The sequence below is a fragment of the Nannobrachium achirus genome, assembly GCF_963921795.1.
Source record: "Nannobrachium achirus genome assembly, chromosome: 18".
NCBI lineage: Eukaryota > Metazoa > Chordata > Actinopteri > Myctophiformes > Myctophidae > Nannobrachium > Nannobrachium achirus.
The window spans coordinates 35,667,214-35,683,671 of NC_137825.1; the positions used below are offsets into that span (position 1 = coordinate 35,667,214).

General features: G+C 44.3%; 1 protein-coding gene across 1 annotated transcript in view; it reads right to left on the reverse strand.

Moving 5' to 3' along the window:
* rhbdf1b (rhomboid 5 homolog 1b) overlaps positions 1 to 16,458 on the reverse strand; it is a gene marked incomplete at its 3' end in the record, with an annotated part of 79,178 nt that overhangs the window by 4,725 nt on the left and 57,995 nt on the right. The window contains exons 5-17 of the mRNA XM_080748184.1: positions 15,720 to 15,957; positions 14,576 to 14,782; positions 12,731 to 12,853; positions 8,466 to 8,608; positions 7,160 to 7,414; positions 5,528 to 5,639; positions 5,273 to 5,347; positions 4,195 to 4,356; positions 3,036 to 3,136; positions 2,843 to 2,906; positions 1,937 to 2,031; positions 1,508 to 1,583; positions 356 to 456 (exon numbers count right to left, since the gene is read on the reverse strand). Of these exons, the coding sequence (XP_080604310.1) occupies positions 356 to 456; positions 1,508 to 1,583; positions 1,937 to 2,031; positions 2,843 to 2,906; positions 3,036 to 3,136; positions 4,195 to 4,356; positions 5,273 to 5,347; positions 5,528 to 5,639; positions 7,160 to 7,414; positions 8,466 to 8,608; positions 12,731 to 12,853; positions 14,576 to 14,782; positions 15,720 to 15,957 (1,752 nt within the window). The remainder of the gene's footprint in view (positions 1 to 355; positions 457 to 1,507; positions 1,584 to 1,936; positions 2,032 to 2,842; positions 2,907 to 3,035; positions 3,137 to 4,194; positions 4,357 to 5,272; positions 5,348 to 5,527; positions 5,640 to 7,159; positions 7,415 to 8,465; positions 8,609 to 12,730; positions 12,854 to 14,575; positions 14,783 to 15,719; positions 15,958 to 16,458) is intronic.

Consider the following 16,458-nt stretch of genomic DNA (forward strand, 5'->3'; position numbering starts at 1 on the left):
ACTAAACTTCCTAACTCCGTTAGTTCCTCAAACTCCAAATTTGGAGATATTTGGAGTTAGAAGAGTTTCTTTTTCTTTCTTTTTTTCGATTACTGATTATAATGAAACATTATCCACATTAATAGTTAAAAACTCCACTTGAACTATATTTGGGTAAAGTGACGATAATATAAAGACACATTCAAGTATCTGACAATGTATAATGTAACCGTACCAACTTTGATGAGGCAAAAACATGTTTTTTAAATGTCCCGAAATATTAATATTTTGGACAGAGATATTCAGGTGGGTGAGGAATGAAGTAATGGGGCATTTCATCATAGTGGAGTGAAATGGAACAGGCAAAGATAGTCACCCAGCGTGGAGGAAGAGAGAGAGCCAGAGGCGGTAGAACTGGTCGGGGATCTCTGGGTTCAGGAAAGGCAGAAGGCCACACACGTCATCCATACAGGCAACCTGACGGAGAGAGAGACTTCTTGTTCTTATTATTACTGCTGCTAGTGCCGTGCCCGGTCAGTGGCTGTTTGGAACATTTGCTCGCTCAGAGCGGACAGGTTTTACAGAACTGCTCATCTCATCAACGCTCACTTTACTTCCTTGATAGTGAGACTTTTGTGAAGTTGATAGGATGTATGGAACTTTGAACTCTGCAGATTCTAATAACATCTCTGCCTATTAACTCATTCAGCACCAGACATGTTGCGAGGACCCAAGATTCCTTCTGGTCCATGTATTATTATGGTCAGTCAGGTCTGGCTCGTCGCGTGCCTGTTCATGATTATGAGTGTTGTCAATGCTTCACAGGCTCCAGTGGCGCAATCGGTTAGCGCGCGGTACTTATAAGACAGTAACCAGCTGAGTGATGCCGAGGTTGTGAGTTCGAGCCTCACCTGGAGCAAGAGAGTTTTAAGCTCTAATCTCAGCTGTAGATGAGATCACTATGTGAAATGTCGACTTTGCCCCTCCCCTTCTCTGCAGCCTCTAAGACAGGGGTTTTCAAAGTGGGTGACGGGGCACCCCGGGGTGTCAGGACGGCAGTCCAAGGGTGCCGTGAGATAATTTGATGAATTTCTTTGGACACTTAAAATATATAATTAGTATAATTTTAAACTTGAAGTATGTTATTTTCAGTCAGTTCTAACCAAAAATGGCTATTATCTTGTTTTCCTCGTAACATAATATGCTATAAATATAAGGTGCTGGGAGTGAAAATTATGAATATAATGTAGGGGTGCCTCAGATGAAAAAAATATTTATACTTAATATAATATACTTTGAGTTCAAAGTTCATGGCTTTTTTTTTTAAATGTCCTCTTCATACAGAGCTTACAAACACCTTTACTTGACCTCTCTCTCTGTTGATCCATTCTGTGTAATTTACTCTGGATGAGTGTAAATGGCCTGCATTTATATAGCGTAAAATATCAACCAAATTCACACATTCAAAAACGATAAATCAACCTTCAACAAGACACGTTGACTTGTGGAGTATATTTCTTCGTCTTACCTGTGAGCAGAGAGTGGCCTCCTCATGGAAGTACCCCTTCATGAAATCACAGTATTCTCTAGAAGTTATCTCACACCTACAACATGCAAGACACCATTTGCATGTATTAGCTAACAGTATAAGCAAATACAAATTCATGGCAAAAAGAAAAACACACAACTTGATGGCATTATTCACTATTTTCTATCTTTTCTATGTGTTACCAGTCAGCTAGAGTACAAGAATATCAGGGTTATAAATATAATCATAATACTACAAATGAATTGACATTTTAGGACAAGGCCAGGCCATGCAAGTTGCTACCATTTGCTACCACTTAAAAGAAAGAAGGACTGGCACTAATAATAGAGCATATGACAGCCAGTATAGGGTACAGTATATGGGAACTCTATATGGGATCAATCTATCAAAACATGGAGTTCCTCTTACCGTCCTTTGGTTCCAATGCAGCAAGGTCTTCCTGTGATGGCACAATCTATGTGGGGAAGGTTGGTGTGGTTCCCAGAGTTATACCTTGTACACACCTACATTTCAGACAGGTGGAAAAGCTATCAGCACTGTCCATCTGTGTGTGTGTGTGTGTGTGTGTGTGTGTGTGTGTGTGTGTGTGTGTGTGTGTGTGTGTGTGTGTGTGTGTGTGTGTGTGTGTGGGTGTGTGTGCGTGTGCGTGTGCGTGTGTGTGCGTGTGCGTGTGTGCGTGTGTGTGCGTGCGTGTGTGTACACAGATATACACATTCAATTTAAGTCAAATGCTGCTGACGCTCTCTGTGTTCATTTTAAGCCAATGAACCAAAACTTTCACTGTAATGTGAAACACAACTCGACTAAGCTCCTTGTTGGTTCACTTCAGTACATACCAGACAGTAAGGAATATGGCGGTTGTGAGTTCAAGCTTCAATTGGCAGGTGAAAGCCTTATACCGGTATATCCTGTGTTCAAGAGCCCCATTGTCTGCCAAAACCATTGAATAATCATAAAAAAACACATAACTTGTCCCTCTCTGGTGCTTTCCAACTATCCCTATCCTACACCATCTGCAATTAGGAAATGCTCCTCACTCAAGGGGCATTTGTAGATTAGAGGAAACAATACGGCTCCTGGTTCAATCCCAGGATCTGTGTCCGAGTGTCCTTGAGCAAAACACTGAACCCATAACTGCTTCTGAAGAGGAAGGTACCTTGAGTGGTTGCCTCCACCATCATGTGGATAAAGGCACTACAGAAATGCAGAACCTGAAATAATCTAAAATTAAAGGACAGCAAAATTAGAGGACCGCCAATGCTTCACTTAAAGACAAAGAGCGATAAAGTGTCCCTAGCTATAGTGTTTACTTACAGGCCACTTTGTGATGTCATCAGGCCACTCGTGAGGTGAAACTGAGGCAGGCTCCAGACAAATCCTATGATGTGAAAAGTGAGATGACCCTTAAGAAGCTGCCCAGAGACCCAAAAGTAACAGAACATGGTCGTATCCCAACAAAAACCACTTGACTTACAGGCCGTTTAATTGTACGGCTGTAAGTTCTTACCTTGGGTCCTGGTGGCATACTGCACCATGCTGGCGTAGTTTACCATTGAGATAAGGAGCACTGGGGTGTTGAGGCCACTTAACCCACACAGCCAGAGTACTCTGTAGGAACACACAGACAGAGAGGCCTTGTGTCAGAGGTACAACAAGGTACACACGTTCAAATTCATGGCTTATATCATATGATATACAGTAAAGTCCTCATTTTCCACTTAATTCTGAGAGTGTCTAAAAGTAACCAAATGGATTTGGTTACATTTGCAAAATTACAAATGAATGAATTATCATTGAGAAAATCACTTGAACAAGATAGAGCACAGCATTTTGGGTATGTAGTCTTAATACATTTGGTAAGGGGAAAGCCTTTGCTAGAATGAAAATGCCAATATCTCCATTCCTGATGGACGCGGCTTGAGTGCATAACGGTTCAAAAGAAATGTATGGAATATTCCCATTACAAACTTCACATTCACACAGTCAGATTTAAGCAGAGGTTGTCTTGACCTATAGGGCCTTATCAAACATATAATTTTCCGAATCTCTGTCTGTCTGTCTGTCTGAGTGTCTGTCACAGCGTTTCTCCTCAGTGGCTGGAGCAATTGATCTGAAATCGCATCACCATTAGCATATGAACACACCTAACATAACTGTGAAGCCCGTTTGTCACTTTCACAAATCGTATGCTGTATATTAGTATTTTTATGGTGTATCTACTATCTATTCTGCATCTAGCATGAGGCTTATCTATTCTGCATCTAGCATGAGGCAACAGGTTTAACCAGCTGTGTGTGTGTGTGTGTGTGTGTGTGTGTGTGTGTGTGTGTGTGTGTGTGTGTGTGTGTGTGTGTGCGTGCGTGCGTGCGTGCGTGCGTGCGCAGGCGGGGGGGTGGGGGGTGGGGGGTGGTGGTGGGGGGGAGTGTCTGGCCCTGTTACAGATGTTGTCCAAAGATCATGCAGATCGGTACACAGTATCTCTGTAGCCATTAAACGAAACGGGTATTTCTTACATTGATGCTCCTACATATTATCATGTAAGCACCAGTTAAAGTTACTTTCCATCCCTCATATACTGTGTGCACAGTGCACATCCCATAACCCACACACTGCACATCTTTTCAGAGCTCATATCTTTGAACGGGTAAGGGCTAGTTAAAACTAACCGAGCACTCTTCCTGGGAGGTCTGGAGGCAGCCGGAGCGGTCGTTCCTCACACAGCAGCCTGAGCCCTTCTCCCTGCCTCGCTTCTCCTGGATCAGCTCATGAACCTCCTGGTCCTGGCGCATGCAGGGGGAGAACTTGGCCCCCAGGTGAATCAGTGCCTCCTGCAGGATGAATGGTGTATGAAGCAGGGGACTCGTTATGATGATAATAATAATAATATAATAAGCATTATTGTTATTTATATTATTATATTGTATAGAGCCCTTTCCTTGCACGTCCTTGCACATGAATCATGGAGGACTGAGTGCATGCAGATTTCTATTCCAGACAATGCTACGTACACCGACAAACAAACATACAAAATGAGTGTTACCAAAAACACACAAGAGCTAGCCCTGAATGACCATAACAGGTCTGTAACTTTGAGAGTGTTCAAATGGAACCAAATGGGCCCTTACGGGTCCATTTGGTTCCATTTGTACACTATCAGAGTTAAGGGGGTCCTTGCAAATAAAATATTTGAGAACTAGTACTAGTTGGACTCCTAATATACCATAATATCGTAGTAAATAAGTGTCATACATATTCTGAAGCAAACCTGGAGACTTGACATTCAGTAAATTGGGTCTTATGATCAAATTAAGAACATTATAATGGTTTGTAAAAAATTAAATCAAGAATTTGCCACAGACAAGAGTCTTGCCACGGACACATTTTTTCCGTGTATGGACACAATGATGACCCCTGTACACCGACTGATCTCAATAATATTGGTGTAGTAGCGTTTGTCTAAAACCCTGCACACACGGGTGACTGCTCTCCATTCCGACATGTCGCCACTCCGACATTGACTTCTTATTGTTGGAGTGGCGACACTTCCATAGAGGTTAAGTTTAGGGTAAGGGTTAGAGATAGGGTTAGTGTCGGAATGGAGACATGTCGGAATGGAGACATGAAACCGCACACTAACTCAGCTCTCAATGGCACATAACGGGACAACACTGTTTGAAGCAGTCTGTATTTTTTAAACGGAGAATAGAATTTTGATGATGAATCATGACGGCAGCAGGAACTCACTGAATCTGGCCCGACCCAGAAGTTTTCTTGTTGCACAAACTTGACATTTTCATAAACTCCCTTGTTCCTTAAGACCTGCAAAAGATAATAATAATAATAGAAAAAGATCTTCTATTCTATGCCAAATGTTTACCAATTTTAGCCAAATGTTGGCCTATTGGGACATGCTAGGGTTCATGTGGTTAACTATCAGGGTATTAAACACACAGCTAATCTAATCTAACCAAAAAGATTGTATATTTGTACAGTACTTACTGAGTCCACAGTTTCGTGCTGTGAGAACCCTACAGGAGCAATGCCATAGATAGTGACAGCCAGGATGGTAATCAGCAAGTGAACAAATGTGATCCAGTAGGAAAAGAATGGCCTAGGACAGAACACAAGTACAGTACAATTTTAAGTTGTGTTTGTTGGAAAAATTAACAATGTCTGAATTCATTTACACTTGAGAAATCAAACACATTTTCAATCTCAACAGGCTCCACTTAACCTATTAAAACCGTGAAAGATTCAATTTTAGCCTTGGCTATTAAAAGATAACAGATGTACATGCTCACTGCGAGCTTGTACATCTGATATTTTTGAACAATTTTGAAAAGTCTTAAAGTGTGAGGGTTCTTAGGTGCCTGATGCCTATGGGTTCTTAGGTGCCTGGTGTCTATAATTTAAAGATCCATTTGTTGGGGACCTTAACAACGTCTGAATCCAATGAGAGCTCAAAGGGAGGTGTTAAAAACGCCTTGACACGATTAAACATGTCATATCCAGTGGTGAAAGTGAGCCGGAACGGCCGGAACCCCCGTTCCGTTAAAACATTAGGGGCCGGAACGGAGTTCCGTTAAGAAGAGGAGAAGCCAGCTGTCAAAATCCCATGTTAAATAACCAGCCACAAACGCACGTCCAGGAAGAAAACAATAGCCTATACTAAAGTCAGATTAACATACAGTACACAAGTGTTACTAGTTATATTTTCTGATAAAGTGCTTCTAAATTATTCCCGTGGGTTTGTGTAGGTCAGTGTGATCCAGTCTGTTTGCGTTTCAGTGTTTGTTTGACACGGAGCGAGTGGGTGGGACGTTCGCGAACGAATCGAGTCTTTTGAACGGCTCTTTGAAATGAACGATAGGATTCGGTTCACAGTAGGGAGCCGTTCCTTTCTAATGAACAGTGGTGGGAAAATTACTAAATTCCTTTAGAAATATCAATACTGCAATCAAGTAGAAGTTTGGAATGTTAATGTACTTGAGTAGTAGAAGTATCAAAATGTAGGCCTACGTCTTTTGAACGGCTCTTTGAAAGGAACGGATCCCAGAGATCCGGCTCACTTCAAAGAGCCATAAATCCCATCTCTAGGAGGACTCGTGTCTGTGCCTGCATGCGGCAATACATGCAGAATAGACCAAAATGATTCAATTCTGCATCTGGAAATGGGAGATGTAGTGGAGTAGAATTAAAAGTATTGGAAATACTCCAGTAAAGTAGGCTAGGCTATACTTAAAACCTGTACTTAAATACAGTACTTTAGTAAATGTAGGTCTACTTAGTTACTTTAGATAACTGGTTATAATGATATTAATAATAATATATATAATAATATAATAAATATAATAATAATATATATATATATATATATATGCTTACTCTTCTGTATGGAACAATGAACAATATGAAGAGGCTTATTATAGAAGGGCAGCAGGTGGGCCTCCCAAAATGCAGTTTTCTATGCATTTCAGGGGTTTTAGCCGCGCGGCCAATTTATGACAGTTCCGGCAAGAATTTCAAACCACTTTCACCACTGGTCATATCCAATAAATCAACACTCTTTTATTGTCTTACTGACCAGCACAAGATAACCATTTGGCCCCCTTCCCAGCTGACATACTGCACCTGTGGTCATCCATGTCCTCGATCTGCCGCCGGACAAAGCTGTCGATGCGTTTACGGTATGTGCGATTGGTGAGCCGGCCGACGATGCCCAGGCCATACGGTCTCTTCTCCCGGGCGAACAGCTTCTTGACAGGCACCACGATGCGCTGGCCACGTGGCTGGGTACCGTTGACGCTGACCACCTCCTGGCACAGACGTACCTTCGGCTGGACTAAAGGTCCTTCTTTGGACTTGCGCCAGCCTCGCTCCAATGGCCTGGGTAAAGGCATGGAATGAGGGGAGGATAGAGGGAGGAGGGAGGGAGGAAGGGAGGAAGGGAGGGGGAAAAGGAGTGAACAGGGGGAGAGGGTAAAAGACCCGGCGGGGGGGATGAAACACCTTTAATTCATGTGCAAGTTGTAATAATATTAAAAAAATATCATTAGATTGAATTAAATGTTAAATGTTATTAGAATTTACTCTTGATCCAATTCCTTGAATCTCTCTTCCATACATAGAACTCATAGTTTGAATTTGAAGTTTTGAATTTGAAACCATTGATAGCTCAAAAAGGTTCCAGTGGTGCAATTGGTCAGTGCACGGTACTTATAACCCACAGGGTACTACTGCGGTTGTGAGTTTGGGCCTCACCTGGGGCATGTATTTTTATATTTCATGCTTGACTGCTATTCTGGAGCGTGTATTGGGATGTATTAAATAAATGTACACTTGTTAGATGTGTTTTATCCACAACAGTAACTCAGCGTGTAAATCCGTTGATCCAAAGCATAGAAGCCAGTCTGACAGCGCTTCTGCTTTAGCTGTACTGCTCCGCAAGGAAGCACAAACACCCAACGTTGGATTGAGTACACAGTAAAAAAATAACAAGGTGCCTTTGAGTACTAAAATGTTCTGAAATGGTAGCCACTAATATTTAGGAGCAGGCTTATTTCATTTAAAATTCCGTAATCACATTGTCTGACACTCAGAACAAATATAGACTCTTTTGCTTGCCTTGTTACCGAGCTACTGAAGAAATCGTTAAAAATTGGCATTTTGTTATGCAAATTAGAAGGTCAAAACATACTTTTTTGCTTGGGAACCATGTTTTTATGATTCCGCACCCTTGATTTATTCAAAATGTCCTGGCTCCCCACTTTTACCCAAAATGCCTCTAACCTCCTTATAGAAGGCCTTTTATCCGAAATCTCTTGTGCACCAATCCCTGTAAACAGTGTGTGTGTGTGTGTGTGTGTGTGTGTGTGTGTGTGTGTGTGTGTGTGTGTGTGTGTGTGTGTGTGTGTGCGTGCGTGTGAGATAAACCCACAACATAAGGTGACTCCTCTCCAGCTCAGTCTTATCCAGGGCACTTCCTGTGAGGTCACAGTCTTCCGCCACATGAATGGCTGCTTCCGAAGGCGTCTCAAAAACCTCATCAGTGTAGATGGAACACTCATCTTGTAGACCCTCCTACACCAGAGAGCACAGTTAAATAAACCAGTAAGACTCCCTAATCGGGAGATAAGCGACCGTTGCTCGCTTATCTCCACAAATAGGCCAAAAGTTTGTTTTACCAATTATCAAGACATACGGGCAGTTGACAGTTTGCCATGGTTACTCATTGAAGTTGAATCTCCATATATGGAGATAACCTACGCATCACACTAAGTCTGACCTCACCAGCCCATATTTGGGCATGAGCAACTTATGTCTCCATATATGGAGATATGATGACATCACACAGTCCTCAGCCGATGATGTGGCGTGATGTCATACAATACACAAACGAGCCCTACAGTATAAAGGGGCAATTCTTGCCAGGAAAGAAGCATTTCTTCGACTCAGACCTTATCGCCAGGGTTGGCTTATAGCAGCTGTCGGTAGGACCATATATGGATTCTGTTAGTGTGGATCTCCTAACAGGGCATCATCTGGGATACAATCCCTTTTATGCCCATATATGGAGATCCCTAACAGAATCCCTTTCATGCCCATATATGGAGATCCCTAACAGAATCCCTTTTATGCCCATATATGGAGATCCCTAACAGCATCCCTTTTATGCCCATATATGGAGATCACTAACAGCTAACAGAATCCCTTTTATGCCCATATATGGAGATCCCTAACAGAATCCCTTTTATGCCCATATATGGAGATCCCTAACAGAATCCCTTTTATGCCCATATATGGAGATCCCTAACAGAATCCCTTTTATGCCCATATATGGAGATCCCTAACATAATCCCTTGTATGCCCATATATGGAGATCCCTAACAGAATCCCTTTTATGCCCATATATGGAGATCCCTAACAGAATCCCTTTTATGCCCATATATTATGGAGAAATCCCTGCTCTGAGTATCTGACATCAGTGTGATGTCACCTGTTTATGCCCATATATGGAGATCCCTGCTCTGCGTATCTGGTTGCTATGGTAAACAGTTGGTTGCTAGGGTAAAAAAACATGGTTGCTATGGTAAACAGTTGGTTGCTAGGGTAAACAGTTGGTTGCTAGGGTAAAGCCATGGTTGCTAAGGTGGTTGCTAACGTACACTAACAGACCAGCAACAACAGACTGTTGCCACAGCAACGTACACAAAGGTTTGTGTACACATGTGGTGTGATGTCATACTGATGCGGAGATATGAGCAGGGCAAAGGTGTGACGTGTGACGTGTGACCGACGGACGGACGGACGGACGGACGGCCGGTGGAGGTTTTCATAGTAAACTGCTCCCTGACGGTCGCAACCATGATTGCGTTATCACGTTCCCAGACGTGTTCGGCTTCGGCATCCCATGTGTTAACACACATCTTGTTCGTGTTGACGGGGGGGAAGGCCAGGGGAGGGTGTTCTCTGTCACTGCACTGTTCAGTAGGGAGCATGAATGGGAAGGTTAGCATGTTCCTCCGCATGCATTATGCCTTGTACGGTGATATATATATATATATATATATATATATATATATATATATATATATATATATATATATATATTATCTATCTATAAATGCGACAAATCTCTGTCTGTTTGTTTGTTTGTAATCCGCGTATCTCGAGAACCGTTCGTCCCACCGGCTTCAGATTCGGCACGCGCGTTCCCCGCCGCCGCGCGGAGTGCAGTGCCGGGCCTCGACCCGACTCGCGGTTTTCCGAAACCGGCGCGAAACGTTCGGAATCTCCTTATGCGGAGCTGATTGTTGACATCAGGCTGTTCCGGAGGAAGCGCTGACTCATTGTGACATCACTTCATAAAAGGCTCTGACATCACGTACGCCACATGAGTCAACAAAAAATCTCTGTGAATGTGTATGTATGTATGTAATCCGAGTATCTCTAAACCATTCTTCCCACGTTCTCCATATATGGGCATAAAATGAATGCCCGTATGCGGAACTGATGTCTGACATCAGAGTTTTCCGCAACCGGTACTGTGTGTGCAGAGATCTCCATATATGGGCATAAGGGGACAATGGCAAACAGATGGTCAAAACGGGTCCTATGACAACAGGTATATTGGGGTTTGCATTAAAGGGTGGGGACAAAGGCTAACAGATGGTCAAAACGGGTCCTATGACAACAGGTATATTGGGGTTTGCATTAAAGGGTGGGGCAGGCATAAAATGGACGCAAATAGACAGATATCTCCATATATGGGCATATGGGCATAAAATGGACCCAGAACTATATCTGCAGTGATCTCCATATATGGACATAAAATGGACGCCGACAGACAGACAGATACAGATATCTCCATATATGGGCATAAATGGACACAGGCAAACAGATGGTCAAAACGGGTCCTATGACAACAGGTATAATGGGGTTTGCATTAAAGGGCGGGGCATTCATTCTCTATTTACATCGTTCCCGAGTTGGCCAGGTCGCCGACTAGACGCTGGGCCGCCCTTAGTATATATAATAGAGAGTGGATAGCCCCGCCCCCAGCTATTCATTTCAATGCAGGTTGCTCAGTGGCATTTTGAAGCATGCGGAAGTAGCTGAATTCCGGTGCATTGTGGGTGAATCCAAGTGCATTGTTGGGGAAATTGGCAAACAAAAGTTTTCCAATTTTACTTACGTCGAGACGTAATTACGTCACGAATGTCACTCGACGTCCATTGAACCCTATTGTAGGCCCCAGCTGCGAGCTCTTATGCTCGTGCATGGATGTCAACCCGCTTGCTGTTCCAGCTTTGGCCAGTAGGGGCCGGCTGCTTCAACGTTTTAACATGGTTCTGGGGGGTTGGGTGAACCCCCACACTGTCAGGTGAAAAGAAGCAGCTTGTGACTTCTTGAGTATTGTTGAAGACATGTGGTTACACCCTCCTCAAGATTAACTACTGTACTTGGCAGTGACTGGGAATATCACTGATAGATGATCTTAGATTACAAAGTATACACAGTCTAAAATAATCAAAACTAGGGTTAGGGTTAGGGTTAAACTAGTAAACTAGTAAGACGCCTCAGGGACATGCGACCTCGCCCTAAAGAGCGAGGTCGCACCAATTCTTGGCCATCTGGCCAGTGATGTATATCGGACCAGTTACCCATATATGGAGACCCGTGCATGATAGTCAACAATGTTACAGTATGTCAAAACATGCCCATATATGGGCATTACCAAATATGGGCATTCCCAGATATTAATATTGATGACATTGGGATAGGGATCTCCATATATGGGCATAAAACGTATGTTAATTAGTAAAGCCAAGCAGGGCCTTGGCGAGTTTGGGCCTGGGTTTGATGCCTAGGGATCTCCATATATGGGCATAAGGCTGGCCAGACTATATACTAATGCAGCTAACTAACTACAGTATAGTATCATCCCCACCTTGTTTTAACATTGGTTGATTGTTTAGCTGTGCTAGGCTAATAAGGGTGTACTCTAACAGGGCATCATCTGGGAATGCCCATACTGTATATGGACATTTCTTGTATCCTTTATTAATATACAGTATATCAATATATACTTATATATACTTATATATACATATATATACATACTTATATATACTTATATATACATATATGGACTTAATATTAACGTTTTCGGGATAGGTAGGGTGTAAATCAGAGCAAATCAGGCTCTTGGGCCAGTCAGGGCCTGGGATTGATGACATCAGAAATCTCCATATATGGGCATAAAAGGCCCATATATGGATACATACAATATATTTTATGCCCATACATGGAGATCCCTATCTGAACCAGCCACACCGATATGGGCCATGTCTTGGCCATCTGGCCAGTGATATATATCGATGACATCAGGGATCTTCATATATGGGCATAAAAGGGATTCTGGGGAATACCCATATATGGAATTTTACATAGGTGATGTCACCTGTGATATCACCTGTGATGTCACAGTGACAAGGGAACAACCATAGACTGTGAAAATGTGTACTTACTGACTGACTGATTGACTGACTGACTGACTGACTGACTGACTGACTGACTGACTGACTGACTGACAGACACAGACGGAGACAAGCTGCGACATTTCTCATGGTATCATGCTACCTTTGGTCACAATTAAGACATGCTACGTAACAAAGTTTGCTGTGCTAAGGTCAACTTTACCCTGGCGAAAAAGGAAGTGTCCAGCTCATCAGCGAAGTCAACTGTGTCGTCCTCAAAGAAACTAGGAGGCATGAAACTCCGCCTGCGACAGCGGCCGCCAGTGCTTTCACGCAGAGTCCGGCCCTGAAACACACACACACACACAATCACGCACGCACGCACGCACGCACGCACGCACGCACGCACGCACGCACGCACGCACGCACACACACACACACACACACACACACATATACACTTAAATTAAAATGTCCCTTACTGATCTATGAAAGATAGTGACAAAGTGACAGTGATGATTGATTATGTGTGTGTTCATGGATTGTAGCCTGTGTGTGTGTGTGTGTGTGTGTGTGTGTGTGTGTGTGTGTGTGTGTGTGTGCGTGCGTGCGCGTGCGTGCGTGCGTGCGTGCGTGCGTGCGTGCGTGCGTGCGTGCGTGCGTGCCGTGTGTGTGTGGGTATTATAGTTCTGGCAAACCTTCACATCAATCCACCAGCCAGCTGAGCATCCCCACTGTATGTAAAACCATCTGGTATACTGTATGTCTCTCTCGCTCACATGCACGTACTGTACACACACACACACACGCACGCACGCACGCACGCACGCACGCACACACACAGTGACAGTGCCATCTGTATCCATACATCCCATGGAGTGGTCACCAGGGCAAAGAGAGTGTGTGTCATGGTATGTAGTGTAGTTGAGTGGACCACACCAGAGATTAATCCTCAATATGACAAATCCAGATCAAAGTTTACATAACCTTTACGCATGCACGCACGCACGCACGCAGGCAGGCACGCACGCACGCACGCACGCAGGCACGCACGCACACACACACATTGCTACTGTACTCTGCAGTCATTTCAGGTCTACACAGACAGCCATATGCATACTGTTTGTGCATGATTGATTGATTGATTGTTGTTTTTGTTGACAAGAAATGTATACTGTACATGAACATAATATTTTATAAATACTGTATCTATTTGAAGAATAAAACTCAAGAGCTTATTTTCATTGTGGTCCTGTGAGTGCAAATATGTTGGGGGGCGGGGCAGCAGAAACACAGAAAAAGAAAATCTGTAATAATCCAATACATGCATGCATGTAGTATGTGTTTTATTCCTACAGCAGTCCTGTACTGTACTACAGTATATATACTGTGTGTATCGGGATGTATTAAATAAATGTACACTCATTAGATGTGTTTTATCCACAACAGTAACTCAGTAGTTTGCCCTGCCATAGAAGGCTGTCAAACACCTTGACTTGACCTCTCTGTTGACTCATGGCTCTGAACCTGCAAAGCATGAATGCTGCTATACTCCATTCTGTGTAATGGTCAGTGTAAATGGATTACATTTGTATAGCAGTTTCCAACAAATCAAAGCTACTGTATAAGACAGTAACCAGCAAAGTGATGCTGAGGTTGTGAGTTCGAGCCTTACCTGGAGCATGTGACTCTTAAGCGTTCTGTGGGACTTAAGACCAATCATGGGTGGGACCAAAACTTAAATTGATTCGATGGCAATCTCAAACCATACCCCCAGTCTCCCATCCCATTGACTGTTTCTGTATAATGTTCCCGTTTGTCTCAGGTTAGAATCCTCTGACTGGCCGGACGGACGGACGGACGGACGGACGGACGGACGGAAGAATCAGTGATACTTCCCTGCTCTCTCTCAACAGCTACCATTCAGCTACCCAAGAGCAAAGATGCTCGATGCCCATTTGCACAAGTCGTGGATGTATTGAACTCCCGGATGCACGCACGCACACACACACACACACACACACACACACACACACACGCACAGGCGCACACGCACTCGCACACAAACCTTCATCAGGGCTGCTGCGGCCTTCAGGCTCATAAGGGCGACGGACTCTCGCTTGCGTCGCCTCGGCAGCCGGTTGAGGGCAGAGCGGGAGCTGGAGAAGGAGCAGAGGGAGGCGGCGCCGGGGGTGATGGGGGTCTGGGGAACGCTGAAGCCGTCCACCTCCTCCACCATGCGGAACGCCCGGCCCCGGGCCAGCGGGTCCACGATCTGCAAGCACACACACACACAGAAACCAAGACACACGTAAATGCTATAAGGGAACTATTTTCAAGGTATGCGTGAGGACAGGCAGTGAAATATGATTCTAAGAGAATGATATCGAGACATGCAGTAGGAAAGGAAAGGTGTGTGTGTGCGTGTGTGTGTGTGTGTGTGTGTGTGTGTGTGTGTGTGTGTGTGTGTGTGTGTGTGTGTGTGTGTGTGTGTGCGTGCGTGCATGTGTGGGAGGGGGTGTTGGGTGGCATCACAGGTGAAGGCTGTGGTAGTGTTTGACTCTATGCCAGCAGGGGTAGGTGTGGTGCTGCTGCAGGTGAATGTCTAGTGAAAAACAACCATGGTGGAAACACGGGAGCAACAGCAGGAGAAACAGCAGGGGAGACATGGGACAGAACACACGTTATGACATCGGGTGACACGCCACACAGGTCCAAGCAATCCATGGCAATGCAACGAGGTAAAGTGTGCGCCTTGACTGTGTATGATAACAAGAAAGAAAAGAAAGAAAGAAAGAAAGAAAGAAAGAAAGAAAGAAAGAAAGAAGTAAATAATAAAAGGATTAAAATGATTCTTGAGAAAGAGTAAGGAAGATATAAGAAAGAAAGCAAGAGAAAGATTGAGATTAAGACAAAGTAATAAAGAATGAAACCGGCTTGCCCCCATGCAATAAGGAGGGGATCAACCTCTCGGCCTCTCCCCGGTACGTCCTACATCCCTCTACACCAGTGTTTCTCAAAGTGGATTCCAGGGACTCTGTGGGATCCTTTATGGGGGTCTAAATTGACCCATACAAGTCTGTAACTCTGACAGTGTACAAATGGAACATTTGTACACTGTCAGAGTTAAGGGCAGACCTTGAAATTTGAAAGTTTGAGAAACAACGCTCTACACCGTGTCCCGCCCTCCACCCCAGGCGCTGTGGCCCTACCCTCTGCATGCCATAGTGCTGGTGGAGGAGGTGACTGGGGTGGTGCGGGGGCAGGTAGAGGGGAGGCGGGGTCTCGGTGCTGGCCAGCGACAGGTTGTCCTGGCTGCACAGCTCCATCTCCCTCATCACCTGGGCCTTCAGGCCACCGTACAGCTGGCTGCAGTGCTGCAGGCTCTTCCTCCTCCATCGCTGGGTGCTGTCGCTGTCCTTGCTCACCCCGAACCAGTCGGCCGTACCCCTGAGGAGCAGAGGGACGGAGAGCGCTTTAGGTAAGATGGGTTGGTTTGGGACGTGTAGAGAATGTTAGAGAGGCAGGGGCTGAAATTTCTAAAAGGGCCTTTTGGTGGAAATATCGAAAATAGCCGACCTCCAAGCTCACAATGCGTCACAGCACTGAACTAAGCATAATCAATACTGGAAATGTGGCGTAACGGCAAGGATTTCTACACACAGAGGGCAATTCTTTAAGCATAAGATGCTGCATTCTAGTTCTGGAGAGTTTGGACAAGGCTGCCTTCAGGTATGGCATGGAAAGGAGGCATTTGCATTTCTTTCACCATGATAAAAACTGCATGTATGGTCTGGAAAGGGCACATTTTTACAAATGGATCAAAGGGCAGAGCCCCTGCCCTTTATCCAAGCCCCCTTTGATATCTATGTGTGCACGTGCCTGGATGGATGGTTGGATGAATGGATGGTTCAGTGGGTGGTGTACTGCAGTGGTTCTTAACCAGTGGTC